Here is an 18,838-nt window from a genome sequence, read left to right on the forward strand (position 1 = left end):
TTTTTTTTTGGTAATTTGAGCTTTTTACCTGCAGTGTTTGAGAACTCGGCATTCTTGTTTTCTTCAAATACTGATTAAAATAAAATGCTATAAAATGTGTTGTGAAACATTTTAATTACCTTCCCATGTCTTTGTTGTACTTGTGTCGAAATGTTTTCACATTCCTTTGGAAGAAAATCTTTGCTTTCATTTTGATTATGTTGCTTATCTTGGAATCAAATAGGTTTTGATATTTTTCTCTTGGAAGGTTTTATATCTTTTGGGGAATATGTAATATAAGGTCTCTAATAAAAGATAAATCTTACCATGTACGTAGTCCTCCAGAGTGCTGCTTAAGTCTTATTTTGTAAACAACAAGAATTAGTACATTTTGAGGGGTAGGGTGGAAGAGTGAGGGTCTGTTCTTTGCTCCTTCAAGAATGAATCACTCCACCTTCTGCCCAGTGCTAGTTGGGAAATACAGTTTGAGAGAGCAAGTGGCAGGCGGGGGTGGTGATGAGTTCGTCTGGGTTTGTGGCCACCTTTGAGTTTGGGGTCTAGGAGCCTTCCGGACAGTGGTGCCTGTGGGGCCTTCTGAGCCAATTGGAGGAGCAGGGTCTGGTCAGATTCCGTATGTTACAGGACAGTAGTGAGAGGAAGACGACGCAGGAAGCCAAGAAGTTTCCCGTGAGCTGATCAGGAGGGAGAGCGGGATCTGGAGGCACCCCGCCGGCCCCACCCGGCGCCCAGGGCGGTGGCTTTCAGAGACGTCCTTCAAAGCGGGAGGTGGGGCGGCTGAAGGACAAATACGCCGCAGGATCCTGTGGGTTAGCCCGGCAAGTGAGAACGTGCTAACTGGGGAGTTTGGGCTTGTTTTGGGTGACGTAGTACAGAGGCTAGTCAATTTGTAGTATGCATGTGCCAAGCTAAAAACTTGGGAGAGAACTATCCATAAGCATCTCATTAGCATATAAGGAAAATCGTGTTTGGCTCCATCACATTTGATTATCAACACGTCAAAATAATTTGGCTATCAAGACTTGTAAAGAAACACGTAGTTGCGGTAGGTATCTGCTCGCAGACTCCCGCGAACCCGTGAGCGGCAACCAAGGGAGCGCGAGCGCGACTGGCCGGCTGAACGGGCGGCCCGACGGGGGGTGGCCGAGCATCAGCAAGGCCCCGGCTGAAGCGGAACGAGGAGATCGATTGTTCCCGGAAACGAACGGTCGAGGGCCGAAGGAGCTCCAGAGACAGGCAGAGCCAAGCACGAGATGACGTCGTCCAGGATCTGTCTTCGTCTCCTGGGTGCCCCGCTGAGAGAGCGCCTTCAATTATTCAGCCAATGTCCTGGCACTGACGTCGCTTCCTCTGGCTCATGTGCTAATGACCGTGGTGAGGGCAGCGTTCGGCTCGCATGAATCCCGCGGAATCGCGTGAGCGAGAAATAGTCCCCCCCCCCCAACGTGCACACCCATAGAAGGTGGGGTTCTACAACCAGAGAAAAGGGCTGGGGACCTTGAATACGAGGTGGACAAAATACAGTAGAAACACATCGCGGAGAAAAACCAAATACGCAGAAAAGAAGGAAGCAGCTCACCCAGTTTCAGTTCCAGGAAGCTCCGTAGAAGACACAGATTTGAGACAGTTCTTAAAAGATGCATTTGATTCGAACAGAGACAACACGTGCGTTCCTTGGAAAAGACAGAATAAGGAAAGATGGTAACAGGAGGCGTAGAGAACTAGAGATAGTTTCCTCTGCCTGGAGCAGCGCCACCCAGTAAAACTTTCTTTAATAAGGGCAAGTTCGTTATCCATGGGCTGTCCCATAGAGCAGCCACTAGCCACCTGTGGCTTTGAGCATTTGAGATGTAGTAGTGCAACTAAGGAACTGAATGTCTTATTTTAGCTTAATTAAATTTAGCAACATGTAGCCACTGTTTCAGTACCGGTCTGTACATGGTATGCACAGGACAGTAGTAGGAAATACAACTAAATATGTAAGTTAAGGTCACTTGTGCTAGAATCCTGCTACTGAGTGTGGCTCTCAGACCAGAAGCTGTGACATCACCTGGAAACTGGTTAGACAAGCAGAATCCCAGGCCCCACCTCAGACCTCCCGAGTCACAATCTGCACTTTACAAAGATCCCTAGAGGATTCACATGCACACTAAAGCACTGGCCTAGAACATTCCCAGGGAGTAATTTCTCTCTGCTCTTACTGAACTTTTCCAAGTAGCTCTTGACTGTAACTCCTATACCTCACAGTCTCTAGGAAGCATCCCATAATACCTGTCTACTTGTCCCACTGCCACCCAATTCCAAGTCACCTTCGTGCACCTGGGACTCTGCCTTACAAAAGAGTTGTAAGAGGGCTCCTGCCCCTTATGTCTCTTTTTTTTCACACAGAAGCCAGAAAATAAAAGAAAGTAAAATTTGAAAAATATCTTCCCTCTTGAAAACTGTGTGTTTCCCGTTACACCTGGAATAACATACAACCTTTCACCATGGCCAGAAGCCGTGCCTGGCTTGGTCCGTGTCCTTCTCCTTCATCTCAACTCTGAGAAGGGGGCGAGGGTGTTTAAGAAATCCTTTCCCGACCCAAATCAGCTTTATCTCCCACCACGCCCCCTTCTGACTGTTGTCTAGGATCCTTATGGGTCTCTAACATGCCAAGATTATCCCTCTTGGGGCCTTTGTACTTGTTCCTTCTGCTTCAAACTTGCTCTCAAATCCTCCCCTGGCAGGCACCTTATTATTCTGGTTTAATTCAAGCATCATCTTCTCAAGAATCTTCCTTGACCAGCCATTTTAAACCAGTCCCACCTCCACTCCCTCACTGAGTATTTTTATTACACTGCTTCCTTTCTGCTTAAACAGAGTCAAATTTGAAATGATGTAGTTTGCCTTCCCCACCAGAATATAAGCTCTCCTGAAGGCAAGAACCCCAGCATTTATTCAGCATTGCATCCTCACACTTGGAACAGCAGGCGTTCGGAAGATATTTGTTCAATAAATGAATGAAAATATGTGTACCACCAGTAAATGTTGTGAAACAAGAATTATAATTTTCAGAATTACAATTTTTCCAAATCCCTTACATCTTAATCTGCTCATGTTATTTTCCTGCTCAAAAGCCTTCAGGAAGTTCCCATTACCAGAAATTAAAGTATAGAGGTTTCAAACTGCATTCCTAATCTCCCTGAAGTATGTGACCTCCTTATGGAAGATACTGTCGTTGCTTAATGACCAGTCATTGCCCCTCTGCCTTCCATGCTAATAAACCCTGATTTTATTCATAATCAGATACCCAGGAGCTTCAGGATGTGAATTGTTCTTGATCTAAATTAGTCATGAGAATTTTCTTCTCCAGGCTGGATGATGAATTTAGGAATTGGCATGTGACACAATTTTGGCCAATGGGAAGTCAGTTGGGGACTCCTGGGGGAGGCCTCCTTCCTCTTCAGAAGGAGGGAGCATCTTACCCTCAGAGCGCAATGTTTAAAGGTAGTATTGGTGTAAGTGTTGATGCTTGGGCTGCCCCAGCCACTTTTGCAACCTTGCGGTGGCAAGCCTGAGGACAAAAGTCAACTAGACGACCAAGTCAAAAATGAGTAGAGCCTGGGTCCCTGATGATATTGAGCAGCTGAATGAACCAACTCCAACCTTCTTGTTCTGTGAAATAATGCCACCTTGCTAAATGTTTAAGCCATTTGAGCTTAGTGTTTTGTTAGAAAGAGCTAAAAACACTTAAACTGGTGGTTCTCACCACTGCCCCAGTGCTGTGCTTTCTCCGTTAGGTACTTTCCTGGACGGGGGCGTGTGTACTTGCACAACTAAGACTCGGTCGTAGTAGGTTCCTCAGAACACATCCTCTTACGTTGTCCCTGCTGCTCCCACCACCTTGCATATTTTGCTCAATATGTTTAATAAAATTGTGTTTAATTAATTATATCGTGAAGGAATTTTTTTCAAATGTAAGGAAGAAGAAGGTTTTTAAAAAATGATAAGTGAGTTAAGGATGTGTGTACTAGCAACTTGCCCAAAGATTGCAAAGTTCCTTTGGCACAGAGTCAGATTCACTTCAAGTGTGGGATTGGGGCTGGCTCCTGTGTACCGAGATGAACCTTCCAAATGTCAAACAAAATCTGGAAGGCAGAGGAGAAAAGGACCAAGGGGTTGGGGTGGGAACAACGAGTCAATGGGACTAGCTCCTTTGAAGTATGCCAGCTAACGCTTTAAATATTTTAATATTTTTTCCCAATAAATGTCTATCATTGAAAGATTATAAGTGAATTTCTGAATCTCCGAACAGGCAAAGGAGGGAAATTGGAAGAGTGCTGTTTAAAAGGGCATATTTTAAGGGCTTTGGATGGAGCCTAGTGTTCTTGGCTCCCATGCTCCATATAGCTTCCCAATTTTTTTATTCACAAGCTTAGCCTTGGGGCTCATTTTCGGGTCCCAAATCTGAGTAGCGTTGCTACCAAGCAAGATGTGTCTCTAGGGTCTGGATGTATAAAACTCTTCACTAAACCAAAGGTAGCCTTCGTTGGTTGGCTTTCAAAGCATGATCTGAAGTTTCAGCAAGGTCTTTGTTTTGGTCCAAAACTCCCCTCTGGAGCAAAAGATCAGAGCACTTGCTTTTCTTGAGACAGATTTCCTTGCCACACGCAGGACTGAAATCATTCTGGGCTGCCTGTATGGAAGTGAGTTTTCAAGGAAAACAATTTGACTCATTCATTTGTCTTCCTAAATGGATTTTTTAAGTGCAGTTAATAAGATTACTTTGAAGTTAAAATCTATTTTCTTAGGTAAAAACTACAAATTAATCCCATTTAATTTATGGGGCTCCCCTTAATAGAGCCTGAAGGTAATCTGTTTTAGATTTTGCACTGAGTTTTCAATAAACATTAACTGAAGTTGTCATTTGGGCAGGGTACCTGTGCTAGGCTCTGAGGGAAAAGGATTTTAATAATCTTACCCTGTGGTCTAGTAAAGGAGAGAAGAAGTCCTGTATGGAGTCAAGAAGCCATACGATCAGAGAGCAAGGGAGTCACCTCAGCGCTGACTGCACGGGTGATGGATATTTGGATACAGGGGAAGGAGAGTTGGCTTCTGCCCCGAGTGATGCAGAGGGACAGCAGGGAGGTGGGAGGCTCTGAGCTGAGCCCGGAAGGATGGACGCATATCACCTACCAGGTGTGGGAGAGGAGGTGGCAAGGCACGAATGGCACCAAAAGTAGTTATCTCAAATCTGGCGGAAGTTTCATGAAGGGAAATCACTGGAAGTTAGACTGGAAGTGTCTTTGCTGAATTTAAAGACCCTCTGTAATGTGTATCTAAGCTTTGGACCCCACCGAAGAGGACGGATATGTGGTAGTGTGCCCATGAAGGTTGATCTGTTGGCACATTGAAGAAAGTGAAAGGAAAGAAACACGTGTGTCATTTTCAGGAAACTTTAATGCAATGTCACATAGTTGCCAAAATTGTGAAGAAAAGGACACCTGTATCTCTGATTTTGTGATACTTTTTTTTTTAAGATTTTATTTATTTATTTGACAGAGAGAGACAGAGCAAGAGAGGGAACACAAGCAGGGGGAGTGGGAGAGGGAGAAGCAGGCTCCCCGCAGAGCAGGGAGCCCAATGCGGGACTCGATCCCAGGACCCTGGGATCATGACCTGAGTTGAAGGCAGTCGCTTAACCAACTGAGCCACCCAGGCGCCCTGATTTTGTGATACTTTTATTGGAGCCATGCGCTGGTGCATTAAGGCAATTATGAAATGGATATTTCTTATATATGAACGTGTTGACTTCAGAGCTCCGTGGCAATGATACGGTGAAGACTTCCAGTGTCGAATCCAAGCTTGGACAGAACAATTTTACAGGGTATTTCATTAGTTTACAGTCAATCTACTTCAGGACTGTCTCTAGGGTTTAATTTGTCAACCATAAATTCAGGAATATTTGTCACCTAGATAAGAGGTTAAAGAATTAATGAGACACATTATTAAATACTTTCAGCTTTAAAAGGGTTTAGTATTTTAAAGTTTAGTAGAACCTTGTCATAATGCAATCTCTGGGGCCTGTGTCATTGAAATGTAATAATGATGAAGTTTTATAATTCAGTAAAAACTACAGCAGGTGAAAGATAGCCCACCTTATCCTGAATCCCATCCTATTTGCATGAGGAGAGATGAGTAAGGTTTCAACAAAGCTGAAGCCCCAGTTCCTGTAGCTTTCACAAGCACTGGAAAGATGGAGCTCTGTGAAGTACAAAATCTCGAATGAGAAGGGAACAGAAGGGGCAGGGTGGCACCAGCAAAAACGACTGGTCTTTGAAACTATGCACCTGGCTTCATTAAAATCTCTAGAAATAAACAGTGAAAGTGAAAGCTGTTCAATATTTTAAAAGAAACTACCTATTTGAGCACCTGGTGTCAGGGAGCCAGGAGGCTGTTGGAGCTCAGAACTTACCAGGGTTCCAAATAGAAGACACACTGTCTATCTGAGGCATACGGAGCCCTGGGAGCTCAAAGTGTGATGTTACCATCTGTGTGATTGTGATGATCAGCTACCTGATAATGTCCGTGAAGCAGTGGGGGGCTCATGGCAGTGGGCACATTTTGGTTTGTCTGGGGCAAGGGAAAAAGAAAGATCACTAAATGTTGATTCCTTTGTTTCTCTTCCTTTTTTTGGAAGGTATGGTAAAAAGTAAACTAGTGGTAAAATAATAATAAAAAATAATAATAGGGGTGAATGGGTGAAATAGGTGAAAGACATTGAGTATACTTATCATGATGAGCACTGAGTAATGTATACAATTGTTGAGTTACTATACTGTATACCTGAAATTAATATAACAGTATGTTAACTGTAGTGAAATTAAAAAAAAATAAAAGGGGCACCTGGGTGGCTCAGTTGGTTAAGTGTCTTCATCTCAGGTCATGATCTTGGGGTTCTGGGATTGAGCCCCATGTTGGACTCCCTACTCAGCAGGGAGTCTGCTTCTCCCTCTCCCTCTGCCCCCCAATCCCCCCACTCAAGCTCTCTCTCTCTCTCAAATAGATAAATAAAGTCTTTAAATAATAATAATACTAATAATAATTGCCAACATTTATTGAGTGTTATGTGCCAGGTGCTATAAACAGATGACCTACTCACATCATTGAAGCCTTACAACCAACCTATACAGCTATACTGATTATTATACCCTTTTTACAGAACAGGAAAGTGAGGGTTAATGAAACTGGACTCCAACCTTAGTCTATATAGGGGCCTGAGAACTACAGTCCACAGGCCAAAGCTAGCCCACTGCCTGTTTTTGTAATTAAAGTATTATTGGAACATAGTGATGCCGTTTGTTTACATATTTTCCATGGCTGCTGTACGGCTACACAGACAGAGTTGAACAGTTGTAACAGAGACCATATGGCCCCCAAAGCTGAAAATATTTACTAATGGTCCTTTAGAGAAAGCATAGAGTCCACTTGGTGTAGAATCCCTAGAGCTGTCACTCCAGGGAGTATTTTAGTTACAAGAGAATGGATGGGGTGCCTGGGTGGCTCAGTCGGTTGAGTGAGAGACTCTTGGTTTTGACTCAGGTCATGATCTCAGGGTCGTGGGATCAAGCCCCACGTTGGGCTCCACAATCAGTGTGGAGTCTGCTCAAGATTCTCTCGCCTTCTCCCTCTCCCCACTTGTGTGCATGCTCTCTCTCTCTCTCAAATAAATAAATAAGTAAAATATTTTTTTAAAAAAGAGGGAGAATGGAAAATGTATCAGTAGTGGAAAGAGCACTAGACTGGGAGCCTGTAAAAAGTGGCCACTCCACCTCCTAAGAAATCTTTTTTCTGATCTACTAATTAAAGCCACACTGCCAAGTTTCCAAATTAGAAGGTGTCCTAAACACTTCTTTCTGGTTTGCAAAAAGCTATTTTAGCAGAGGGAGAGAGAAAGAGAGAGAGCAAGCACAAGCAGGGGGAACAGCAGGCAGGGGAGAAGCAGGCTCCCTGCTGAGCAAGGACCCCGAAGCGGGGCTGGATCCCAGGACCCTGGGATCACGACCTGAGCCGAAGGCAGACGCTTAACGGACTGAGCCACCCAGGCGTCCCCTTTATTTTGATAGTTTTACATTTTAAATTTATCTACAGTTTTGAATGAATTTTGCTGTAAGTTGTAAAGCCTGTGTCTGCATTTCACTTAATTCCGTATGGTTTCTAATTAATTGTTTCTATTTCTGGAGAAGTCGGGGACAATTGGACTCCATTTCAGTTCGAATTTCCAAAATATAATGGATTCAGCTGGACCCCAGGACAGGTGCCTCCGCTGAACTGAGGGCACCGCATCCTGCACTGACCCCGCCTCCCGCAGGGGGCGCCCGAGTCCCGCTCCGAGACCCCTGCGGGGCATGCGCGCTCAGCCCTTCTCCTCGGGGCACGGCCCGGCGTTCCAAAGCCTCAGAGCCCACTGTGCTGACGCCCAGGCTTCGGGAGGACGTGGGGCCGCGTCCACGCTGACAGGAGTCCGGCCTCCTCAGGACCCGCTGTGGAGACTCCGGGAGGACGTGGGGCCGCGTCCATGCTGATAGGAGCCGGGTCTCCTCCGGACCCGCTGTGGGGACTTCCGGAGGACGTGGGGCCGCGTCCAAGCTGACGGCAGCCGGGCCTCCTCCGGACCCGCTGTGGAGACTTCTGGAGGATGTAGGTCCGCGTCCACACTGACAGGAGTCCGGCCGCGTCAGGACCCCCGGGGAGGAGGAGGTGAGGAGAAGCCGCCTGAGCGGGGACTGCGGGGGCGGGGGTGCGAGCTCCCGGGACCCCGCTGTGGAGGGGCGCGCTGTGTAGATGCGGGGCTTTGTGTGCGCTGCCGTGGGGTCCCGCGCGGGGCTGGGCGCGGGGCTGGCGGGTCTCCCCTTCCTGAGCTCGGGTCCGCTCCGACGTCCCGGGGTCTGTGTTTATGTGCCCCTCGGATTCGGTTCCCGGGGCTGCTCAGACAGTCTGCAGGCAGGGAGGGGACACCCGCCGCGGGGCTCGTGCTCCCCGGGCCTCGGCCCTGCGGGCTCCTTCCCGCGTCCACACGGTCAGGATCTGGGTAGGGCTCCGGCTCCGGCACGGAGGTTGGCGTCTCTGCTTCTCTGGGAGGTGCTGACGTGGGTGTTCGGAAGAGTCACCGACTGCGGCGAGCCTGTCCCAGCGGCACAAACGCTCGGTCTCCGCACTCAGGCCCCCAGCTGTCATTGGCTCAGCACATTCACCACCTCACAGGGGGCGCCTCGGTGCGTTGGACCCCGAACAGGGACGCCGCCCGCGGAACCGGCACATGACCCTAAGTGCGGAGATCATCCGGTGTCCACACTGCAACCCAGCCCGCAGGCCCCCTTCCACGGTCACCACCTGCCCCACTGTCTGAAGCGTCCTTTTGCCCTCGCGTCCGGTTTTCTTCCTCTGGAACTGCTCCCGACACGTTGCCTTCTGCGGGTAACCTTGGCGGATGTAAAGAGCAAGCTGGTTGCAATCTGGCCTTTCCTGTCTGGCTTCTGTCCCTGCGGCTGTTTTCAGTGTCCACCCACGCTGTGACCTGCCTCAGTCCCTCATTCATCTTTTCACTGCGACTAAACACAATAGTATCGACCACTTACAGCATTTCAGGTGCACAGTTCTCTGGCCTCAGCCGAGTTCCCGCGGTTGTCCTTCATTCTCCAGCACTCTTTCCTTCTCCCCGAGGGGAACTCTGTGCATGAGACGCCAGCTCCCCATTGCCTTTCCCCTCGGCCCCTGCAGCCACATTCTACTTCGTGTCTCAGGATACTTCCTGTAAGTGGGATCACACACTGTCTGTCCTCCTGTGACTGGCTGATTTCACTCAGCGAAACGACTTCCAGGGTCAATCCGTGTTGTAGCCTGTGTCACAACTCCCTTCGTTTTTGAGGCCGAATCGAGTTCCACACTGTATATGCCACATTTTGTTTATCCATTCATCCGTCAGTGGGCACTTGGGTTGCTTCCACATTTTGGCTGTTGTGAAAATTGCTGCTCTGAATAAGGGCACTTGTACTTTCAGTTTTGGGGGGCATATAGGCTGCAGTGGAATTCTGTGTTCAATATTTTGAGGAGCCACCCTATTTTTTTCTACAAATGAACCATTTTACTTCATTCCTTCATAGGGCAGAACAAGATTGCCAGTTATGGATCTACCTCATTTTGTTTATCCTTTCCCCATTGATGGACATTTGCATAGTTTCTGGCTTTTCCCTATTGTGAACACTGCTGCTACAAATATTTCTGTACATTTTTGTTTGTTTGTATCAGTGTTTTCAATTTTGGGGGTATACATCTAGGAGTGTAATTGTTGAACCATATGGTAATTCTACTTTGATCTATTTGAGTAAATGCCAAAATATTTTATACGTAGACTCACCATTTTTCACAAGCAAGGTGTAAGGGTTTCAGTTTCTCAACATCCTTTCCAAAATCTGTTATTTTAGTTTTCTTGATTAGAGCGATTCTATCGTGTGTAAAAGGACATCTAACTGGTTTAAATCTTCATTTCCATAAAGACTAAGGATGCTTAACATCTATTCATGTGCTATTCACCATTTGTATGATTTCTTTGGAGGAAGGTCTATCCAAGTCCTTTGTCTATTTTAAAAAATGGGTTGTCTTTTTGCTGAGGAGTTGTAAAAGCTCTTTACATATTCTGGGCAACAGACTCTTATTAGATAAATAATGTACAAATATTTTCTTCCATTCTGGGGGCTTTCTTTTCACTTTCCAGATAGTATCTGATGATGTACAGATTTTTATTTTTTTTTACATTTCTTTTTTAAGAGTGAGTGAGAGAGAGTGTGCAAGTGGTCAGGGGCAGAGGGAGAAGGAGAGAGAATCTTAAGCAGGCCCCATACTCAGTGTGGAGCCTGACGTGGTCTTGATCTCATGACCCTGAGATCATGATCTGAGCCAAAATTAAGAGTCGGACGGTTAACCAACTGAGCCACCCAGGCACCCAGAACAGATTTTTAATTTTGAGGATATTATTTTATCTATTTTTTCCTTTCCTTTCTTATGCTTTGGTGTCAGATCTAAAAGCATTGCTAGATCCAAGCTTATGAAGATTTATCCCCATTTATTTCTTCTAGAGTTTATAGTTTTACCTCTTACATTTAAGCCTTTAATTTATTTTGAGTTAATGTTTATATGTGGTGTGAGGTAAGGGTCCAGTTTCATCTCTCTGTTCATGGATAGTCAATTGTCTAGCACCCTTTGTTGAAAAGACCATTCTCTCCCCCAGTGTAATGTTGCCACCCTTGTCAAAATTCAGTGGAGCATAGATGAAGGGGTTTATTTCTGGGCTGTCAGTTAAATCCCACTGATCTGTATGCATATCTTTTTAAAAAAAACTATTTTATTTATTTATTTTAAAAAATGTTTTAAATTTAAATTCAACTAATTAACGTATAATGTATTATTTGTTTCAGGGTGAATGCTACCTTTATGACAGTATCACAATGTTTTATTTACTGTTGCTTTGTATTAATATTTGAACTTTGGAAGTATGACCTTTCACCTTTGATGTTCTTTTTCAAGATTGTTTTGACTATTTTGTGGTCCCTTGAAATTCCATATGACTGTTAGGATTAGCTTGTGCATTTCTTTCCAAAGGCCTTTGTGAATTTCCTCGGGAACACATGAATTTCCACATTGCATTGTATACTATTGCCATCTTATCAATAGTATGTCTTTTCATCACCATGGGGTCCTCAGATTTATTTAGGTTTCCCTTTCTTTCAGCAATGTTTTGTAATTTTCAGTGTACAAGCCTTGCACCTTGATTACATCTATTCCTGAGTATTTTGTCAATGTTAATGTTCCCTAAATTGGAATTGTTTTCTTAAATTATTTTTTGGATGATTCATGGCTAATGTATACAAATAAGAGAGATTTTTGTGTGTTGATATTAACTGCCTGTAATCATTTTTTGTTGATTGTTTAGGAAGCTCTCTGTATAAGATGATGTCATCTCTGGTCTCTGAATAGACGTAGTTCTACTGTTTTCTTTCACATGTGGATTTCTTGCCTTATCATTCTGGGTAGAACTTCCAGTACGATAATGAGCAATGAGTGAAAGCCAGCATGATGGACTTGTTTCTGATTTCAGAGTAGAGCTGTCAGTCCTCTAAATTGAGCATGATGTTTGATTAGAGTTAGGGTTGGGTTAGGGGTTAGGGTTAGGGTAGGTGACCCTGTGACCCATGCAGCCCCACAGTCAGCATGTTGGAGCCAGGAACACTCCCCATGTGCTGAGCTCCCGGGCAAACCCTGCAGGTCCCCTCCCCTGGCTGACACCCTGAAGGTTCTGTCCCCACCTGCCATGAGTTGGAAGTCCCCACAACCTCCTCTTCAGGTTTGGATAATCTGCTCCAGTGGCTCATGGAACTCAGAGAAACGTGTGATTCTTGGGCACAGCCATGAATCTCAGCTTCTTCATGATGGGGGGCAACCCAGCAGCTGAGTGACCATGCAGGGCTGCCTCTGCTTTTATTTCATATTTTTATCAGAAAAGCAAGGGCAGTTGCCTCAAAGCGTGGGAGAGGAGGACAAAGGGATGGCAGCAAGTATCCTGAAGCTGTAAAGCAGTCCTGCACCCTCCCCTAGGGGCAGGCACTCAGGGAGGCAGTCATGGGATAAGGGAAAAGTGGGATGTTTGTGCTAGCAAGCACCAGGTACAGAATGGGGACCTGAGGGTTACATTCTTTCCTAGCTCCTAACCTGTGCCCTGCCCCTGGGGATCATGGGATCCTGCTCCTACTGGGCCCTTGCGTTCAATAGTCTGAGAACAGGAACGCTGTTGACCTTTCAGCTGCTTCCACAATCACTCCTGAGGGCTTACAATATATTTTCTAAGAATAATTCCACACTTCCTCCGTGAGGTGGACTACCTGGTATGCACAGAGGTGGATATGAAGTTCTGCGACCACGTGAGTATGGAGATCCTGTCCCCCCTCTTCGGCACCCTGCACCCCGGTTTCTACCAGGCAGCCCACAAGGACTTCAGCTACGAGCATTGGCCACAGTCCCAGGCACACATCCCCAGGGACAAGGGCGACTTTTACTACATGAGGACCTTTTTTGCGGGGTCGGTGGTAGAGGTTCACCAACTGACCTTGGCCTGTCACCAGGCAATGGGGGTCAACCTGGCCACTGGGATTGAGGCTGTGTGGCACAATGAGAGCCACCTGAACAGGTACTTGCTGGACCATAAGCCCATTAAGGTGCTGTCCCCAGAGGACCCGTGGGACCCTCAGCTGCTGGGCTGTCCCCGAGAGGACCTGTGGGACCCACAGCTGCTGGGCTGCCCCTGGAGGACCTGTGGGATCCACAGCTGCTGGGCTGTGCCCCATCATGAAGAAGCTGAGATTCATGGCTGTGCCCAAGAATCACCAGGACATCAGCAGTGGTTATTACTTGTGGAGTCATTTTGGTGCCCACCGGGTCTTTCACTTGAGTTAACAGATGAGCCCGAAGGAAGGACGTCATCAGTTAGGAAGTACAGACGAAGGTCAGAGTGGAGGTGGGCAAAGGCCTCTTTAACTCAGAGAGCGGGGGAGCCCCGAGCTTCTTCTACACACCTTGCCCTGCTCATGGATTCCAGCTGCCTGGCTCTGAGTTCTGTCCTTTTAATGAACTGGTCATCTAGTAAGTAACATGTTTCTCTGAGTTCCATGAGCCACTGGAGCAGATTATTCAAACCTGAAGAGGAGGTTGTGGGGACTTCCAGTCTGTAGCCCATAGCTCGGAAACAGGGGTGACCTCTCTGCCCAGCCACTGGCTGACCACTGAGTTAACAGCACAGGGATTCAGTGGCCACACACAGCAAAGAATACAGACTTGACAAAGTGAGTTCAGAAAAGTCACTAAGCCAACAGTAGCAACTACAACGAGCAGCAATCATGAGGCCTGGAGTGGGGAAGGTCTGATGTTCAGGATGCTTCCATTATAATATTCATAATCACACCCTGGACTTGTCACTGGGGCCAAGTCCCCCGGCTGGGGGTCAGGTAGCTCCTACATGTTCCACGTGCCTCTCTCTGGCTCCCCCAGCCGTGCACAGTCCTGTGCTGCTTCCCAGCAGAGGTCGGTTTTAACCAAAGCCAGGAAGATGGGATGGGTTTTCCTGACTCCCCACCCCCTGCCCCACAGGGCTGCAAGAGAGGAAAAAGTTTTCCTCAACCCTGTTAAGGTCCCCGGCTGAGTCTGGAAATTGACAAAGACAGATGAACAGGAGAAAAGCAAGAAAATGTATTGATTGCTTTGGTGGGAGCCTCACAAGACCATGAAGACCAGCAGAGGTGACTGGAGCAGACAGCTCTTCTACCTTTTAGACAAAGAAGCAGTAAGTGTGTGAAGAATCGACAGACGCAGGGGTTTGGACTAGGGCTCGAAAACGGTAAAGAAGTAACTAGGAAGATAAGGGTTAGTTTAACCAGGTGTGTGTGTATAGACCCCGTGGTCCTAAATTCCTTGACTCTGGTGATAAGCACGTCATCTCTGTGGTCCGGGGTGAGAAAGTTCCACATGGCAGTCTTCTGACCTGCTTAAGGGAAAAAGGGCTGATGGCTGGGGGTCAGAGAGACCTTCTTGCTTTGCTCTATGCAAAAGTTCTTTTAGCTTCTGTATTTATTTTGCCAAGGTGCCGTATTCGGGGTAGTGTGTCCTGACCCTCACTGGCCTGGTGCTGTACTCTGTTTCCTAGTATCCAGGACATTGGATGTGCTACTGTGGAGACCTTCCAGCCCTGGGGTAGCCCCTTGTCCAGGGAGGCACCTGCCTCAAGGGGAGGGTCGCTAAGGGTGGCCGCCCCTCCTCAGGGAGATTGGGTGGGAGAATGCAGATCTTACTTCGAGAAACTGACTTTATTTCCTGAAAAGGTCTACCTGATAGTGGAATCATACAGGAGTTCTATTTTTAGTATTTGGGGGAAGCTTCATCTTTTTCCCAGCATGGGTGTGCCAACCAAAGTCAATTCCAGATGATTTTTACCTATAAACCAGAGATTTTGCAAGAACCTCTCCAGCAGAGAACATGAGGAGAACAGTTTCAAGACCTTAGACAGGCAGAGATTTCCCAGGATGCAAAATATACTAACCGTAGGAACAAACCGGTGACTTAGAAACTATGAAATGAAGAACTGGTTCTCCTTCTTCCATTTCTGGCTAGTGTGCTGGTCTGTGGCTCGATCTCACCTCAGGCAGCTGAAAGGTTGACCTCCCAGGTCAGCTACCACTGAGATGGCTACTGTTTCTAGAAATTCTTTGGGGTGTGGCCGGTTTTCCCCACCTGTGCACTGATCAAGTCGGCGACCTCGGACAGTGGAGCCACGGGTCCTCCAGGCATGGTTCCCCCCCAATGCCCCAGTAAAGCCATTCCACTGAGGGTTTAGGGGGACTGGAGCTGCCCCTAGGCAAAAACACCAGAGATTCTCACTGTCCCTACCTGGCCTTCAGATGCTCCTCAGTTACTCCTGTGCCTCTGGTGTCTTCCTGGAACCCTGACCTGGCTGTTTTTGGACAGTTTGTCCAGCGGTACCCTCACTTTCTGGGAGGGGGATTTGCTGGAATCCGCAGTGTGTCCTGCAGCCCCACCGGGATCACTTTTTGAAGGCACGTCGCCTGGGCCATCTGAGGACTCAAGACTGTGGGTCTGTGGCTTGGAGGGATTCTGAGCAGCTGGTGGGATTCTGAGCGCTGGTGGGATGGGAGGGCTGCAAGGCCCAGAGGCAGGTTTCCAGAGAGCTGTCTGTGGTTCCCGGCATCTTGCCGTTTTTGAATCAAAGCCCTGAGATCTTTAAAATGCCAGCAACGTTACAGCCTGGGCCAGAAAAACAAATGTCCCTGTGCACCCAACACCACCTAAACTATTGGCCATTTCTTGTCACTTGAGTTGAGTAGAAAGGATTGGGAGTCAGGGCTTGAGGGGGGTCCTGGGTCAGACTTTGTGTTTGGGGGACAAAGGTCATCCGCACAAGCTTGTGCTGAGGCTGAGGAGGGGGTCTGTGTGGAGACCCCAGCTGCAGGCACTGCTGTCCAATGATGCCCCTTCAGCCCGACCCAGTGCACCTGCTGCTGGGGGAGAGCCTGCCCCCTCCTCTCTGCCTGAGGGCTCTCTCCTGCACGAGGTGTGCCTCCTCCCCTGCCAGTCACTGCCAGCCTGCAGCCTGGGAGGGTGGGAGGGTGGCTACCCCGAGTTCCTGCAGCTGCTGGGGGAGCGCCTGCCCTCTCCTCTCTGCCTGAGGGCTCTCTCTCACACCAGGTGCCTCCTCTCCTGCCAGCCACTGCCAGGCTGCAGCCTGGGAAAGTGGCTATCCCGAGTTCCTCCAGCTGCTGGGGGAGCGCCTGCCCCCTCCTCTTTGCCTGAGGGCTGTATCCTGCACCAGGTGCCTCCTCCCCTGCCAGTCACTGCCAGCCTGCAGCATGGGAGGGTGGATACCCTGAAAACCTCCAGCCCTGTGGACAGAGTCAGTGCAATGTGGTCTCCCAGCAGGTCTGAGCACCAGGCCCCCACATTGCTCACTCTCGTCCTATGGGCTCAATGTGCCACATCCTCCCTCAGGCTCCCTGGGTCCGAGTCCTCCTCTGCTCGTGGACCATCCTTGGCCCAAGCTCCACACGCTGGGACTGGGAGCGGGTCATCTGGACGTTCTGGACTCTCGCTTCTGTTCCCGTGACACGGGCACAGGCCGGCCTCACAGACTGCTCAGAGGAGACTCAGCACAGGACGATGCAGGTCGCTGTAAGGGGAGATGCCAAGTGACCCCAGAGGGAGCGCACAGGCCTTGCAGAAGGCGCTGGGCTCATGGGGTTCAGTGTGGGATGCGGGCGCCCAGCCAAGGGGCCTGGGGAATCCTGGTGAGGGCGGCCCTGGCAAGTGGGGGAGGGGGAAGCCACAGAAGGGTCTCAGAAGAGGCAGGAGACAAGGAAGAGGACAGGACAGAGCTTCCCAAGGAGGTCGATGGAAGGATCAAAGGATCACAGAGACCCTTGGGGAAACTCGGAGGCCCTGGAGATGTTGGCTGAAATGCTGTCATTTGGTCAGAAAAATTGTGTCACAACTCCCCAGTTGACACTGGATGATTTACTCTTTGTTGGTTCTAGGAATCAGTGCGTACCTGCCATTAGAACTCACATGGCATGAAGTCTAGGACATACTTACTTTTCATCAGGCATTAGCGTTGTTCCATTCCCTGCTCTCTCCACCACCGCTGTGATGAACACTCCTGAAAGCAGATCTGTGAAAAACCGAGCCAGAGTTTCCGGGGGTGAGTCCGAGGCCGAGCATGCCAGGTGATGGGTGCACCTGCAGCCTGGGATGGGTGATGCTCACTGTTCTCCCAGACAGGGGTGCCCGTCACCCTTTCCTCCAGGGGACCTGCATTGGACCTCCACTTCCTCACGTTCTCCCCAGACCAGACACCTGCCAGTCTGAGGGTGATGAGCGCTGCCTCCATAGGGTTTCCTTTGCCGGAATCCTTCCCCGGGAGCTCCACATCTCTGACACATATTCCCTGCATGCCTATCCTCCCCCTTGGACTGGCATGTGTTTGGTCTCCATCCCTGTGGAACCCAGTGACTTGGAGCGTGGTTTGTACCAGAGTCAGGTGAAACCTTTCTCTGGCCTTGCTTTGTGGTGTGTCTTCCAGCTTTCTGCGTTTCCCTGGTTTCTGTGTCGGCCGCAGGAGTAACCAGCCGTTTCCTGTCTGGGGTCAGGCTGTGGTGTCCCAGCAGGTACAGGGGTCTCTGCCCCGAAATTGTGCCCATAAATACTTTTTTATAAAAGATTTTATTTATTTGCGAGAGAGAGTGAGAGGGAGAGAGATCACGAGCAGGGGGAGTGGGAGAGGGAGAAGCAGGGTTCCCAATGAGCAGGGAGCCCAATGCGGGGCTCGATCCCAGGACCCTGAGATCATGACCTGAGCCGAAGGCAGATGCTTAACGACTGAGCCACCCAGGCGCCCCTGTGCCCATAATTCCTAAAGTGGCCTCTCTGATTACATCTGATCTGTAATCAATCAGGGATTTCAATATCGAATAAGGGAAATTTTATGACAAATAAACAGAAGAAAACGAGTCCCCTTTGAAAATAGGTGGGCAGACACAAAGGCTCCTATTGCATTATTCCACGTACAGAAACATCCAGAACAAGTAAAAGAATAGGGAGAGAAAGCAGCTTAGGGGTTTCCAGGGTCTGGGCTGGGGGCGAAATGGGCAGGGGGGCTTCTGGTTCGGGGACTCCTTTGAGACATGAGATATTCCGCAGCAATCTTCTGTGGTGTGGTGGCACAGCGTTGGGCATGTACTTATGCTCATCACATGTTCAGTTGAAAACAAGTAATTTTATTTAAAACAAATAATAAACAGTATACAGAACATGAAAATGAACAATATGAACCAGAACAATATGAACCAGAGAGAAAGAACATAGGGGGAGGGGATGAAACAATCTGGCGGGGCGTCGGGGTCCGGCGATGGACCTAAGGGTAATTGAACAAGGAGCTCTCCCCACAGGGCTGTGGGCTCTGGATGTGGCTCTGGGAGCCCTGCGGGAGCAGGAGTAGGGGCAGGGGTTGGGATAGGGGCAGGGCCAGGGGCAGGGCCAGGTGTAAGAGCAGGGCCAGGGGCAGGGGCAAGGGGAGGGATAGGATCAGCAGTCATGGCAGGTGCAGGATCTAGGGCAGGACCTGGGTAAGGAGCAGGAACAGGCGCTCCGGCAGGCGCAGGGGCAGGGGCAGCGGCAGAAGGAGCAGGAACAGGAGCTCAGGCAGGGGCAGGGGCAGCAGGTCTGGCAGGGGAAGGGGCAAGAGCAGGAGCAG

General features: G+C 48.6%; 1 protein-coding gene and 1 long non-coding RNA gene across 2 annotated transcripts; both read left to right on the plus strand.

Annotated features, from left to right (window-relative positions):
- The first annotated feature begins 12,424 nt into the window (after positions 1-12,424).
- On the plus strand, positions 12,425-14,277 carry LOC118026766 (N-acetyllactosaminide alpha-1,3-galactosyltransferase-like). The gene has a single exon (XM_035029772.1). The coding sequence runs from the start codon at positions 12,933-12,935 to the stop codon at positions 13,674-13,676; it is 744 nt and encodes a 247-aa protein (XP_034885663.1). The 5' UTR covers positions 12,425-12,932; the 3' UTR covers positions 13,677-14,277.
- Positions 14,278-15,759: 1,482 nt separating this feature from the next.
- LOC118026767 lies at positions 15,760-17,789 on the plus strand. The gene is made up of 2 exons (XR_004683680.1): positions 15,760-17,287; positions 17,669-17,789. It is a non-coding gene; the product is annotated as an uncharacterized LOC118026767 (long non-coding RNA).
- Positions 17,790-18,838: the final 1,049 nt, after the last annotated feature.

Source organism: Mirounga leonina, unplaced genomic scaffold (assembly GCF_011800145.1).
Source record: "Mirounga leonina isolate KUSES-001 unplaced genomic scaffold, KU_Mleo_1.0 Mir_300, whole genome shotgun sequence".
In the NCBI taxonomy this organism is placed as follows: domain Eukaryota; kingdom Metazoa; phylum Chordata; class Mammalia; order Carnivora; family Phocidae; genus Mirounga; species Mirounga leonina.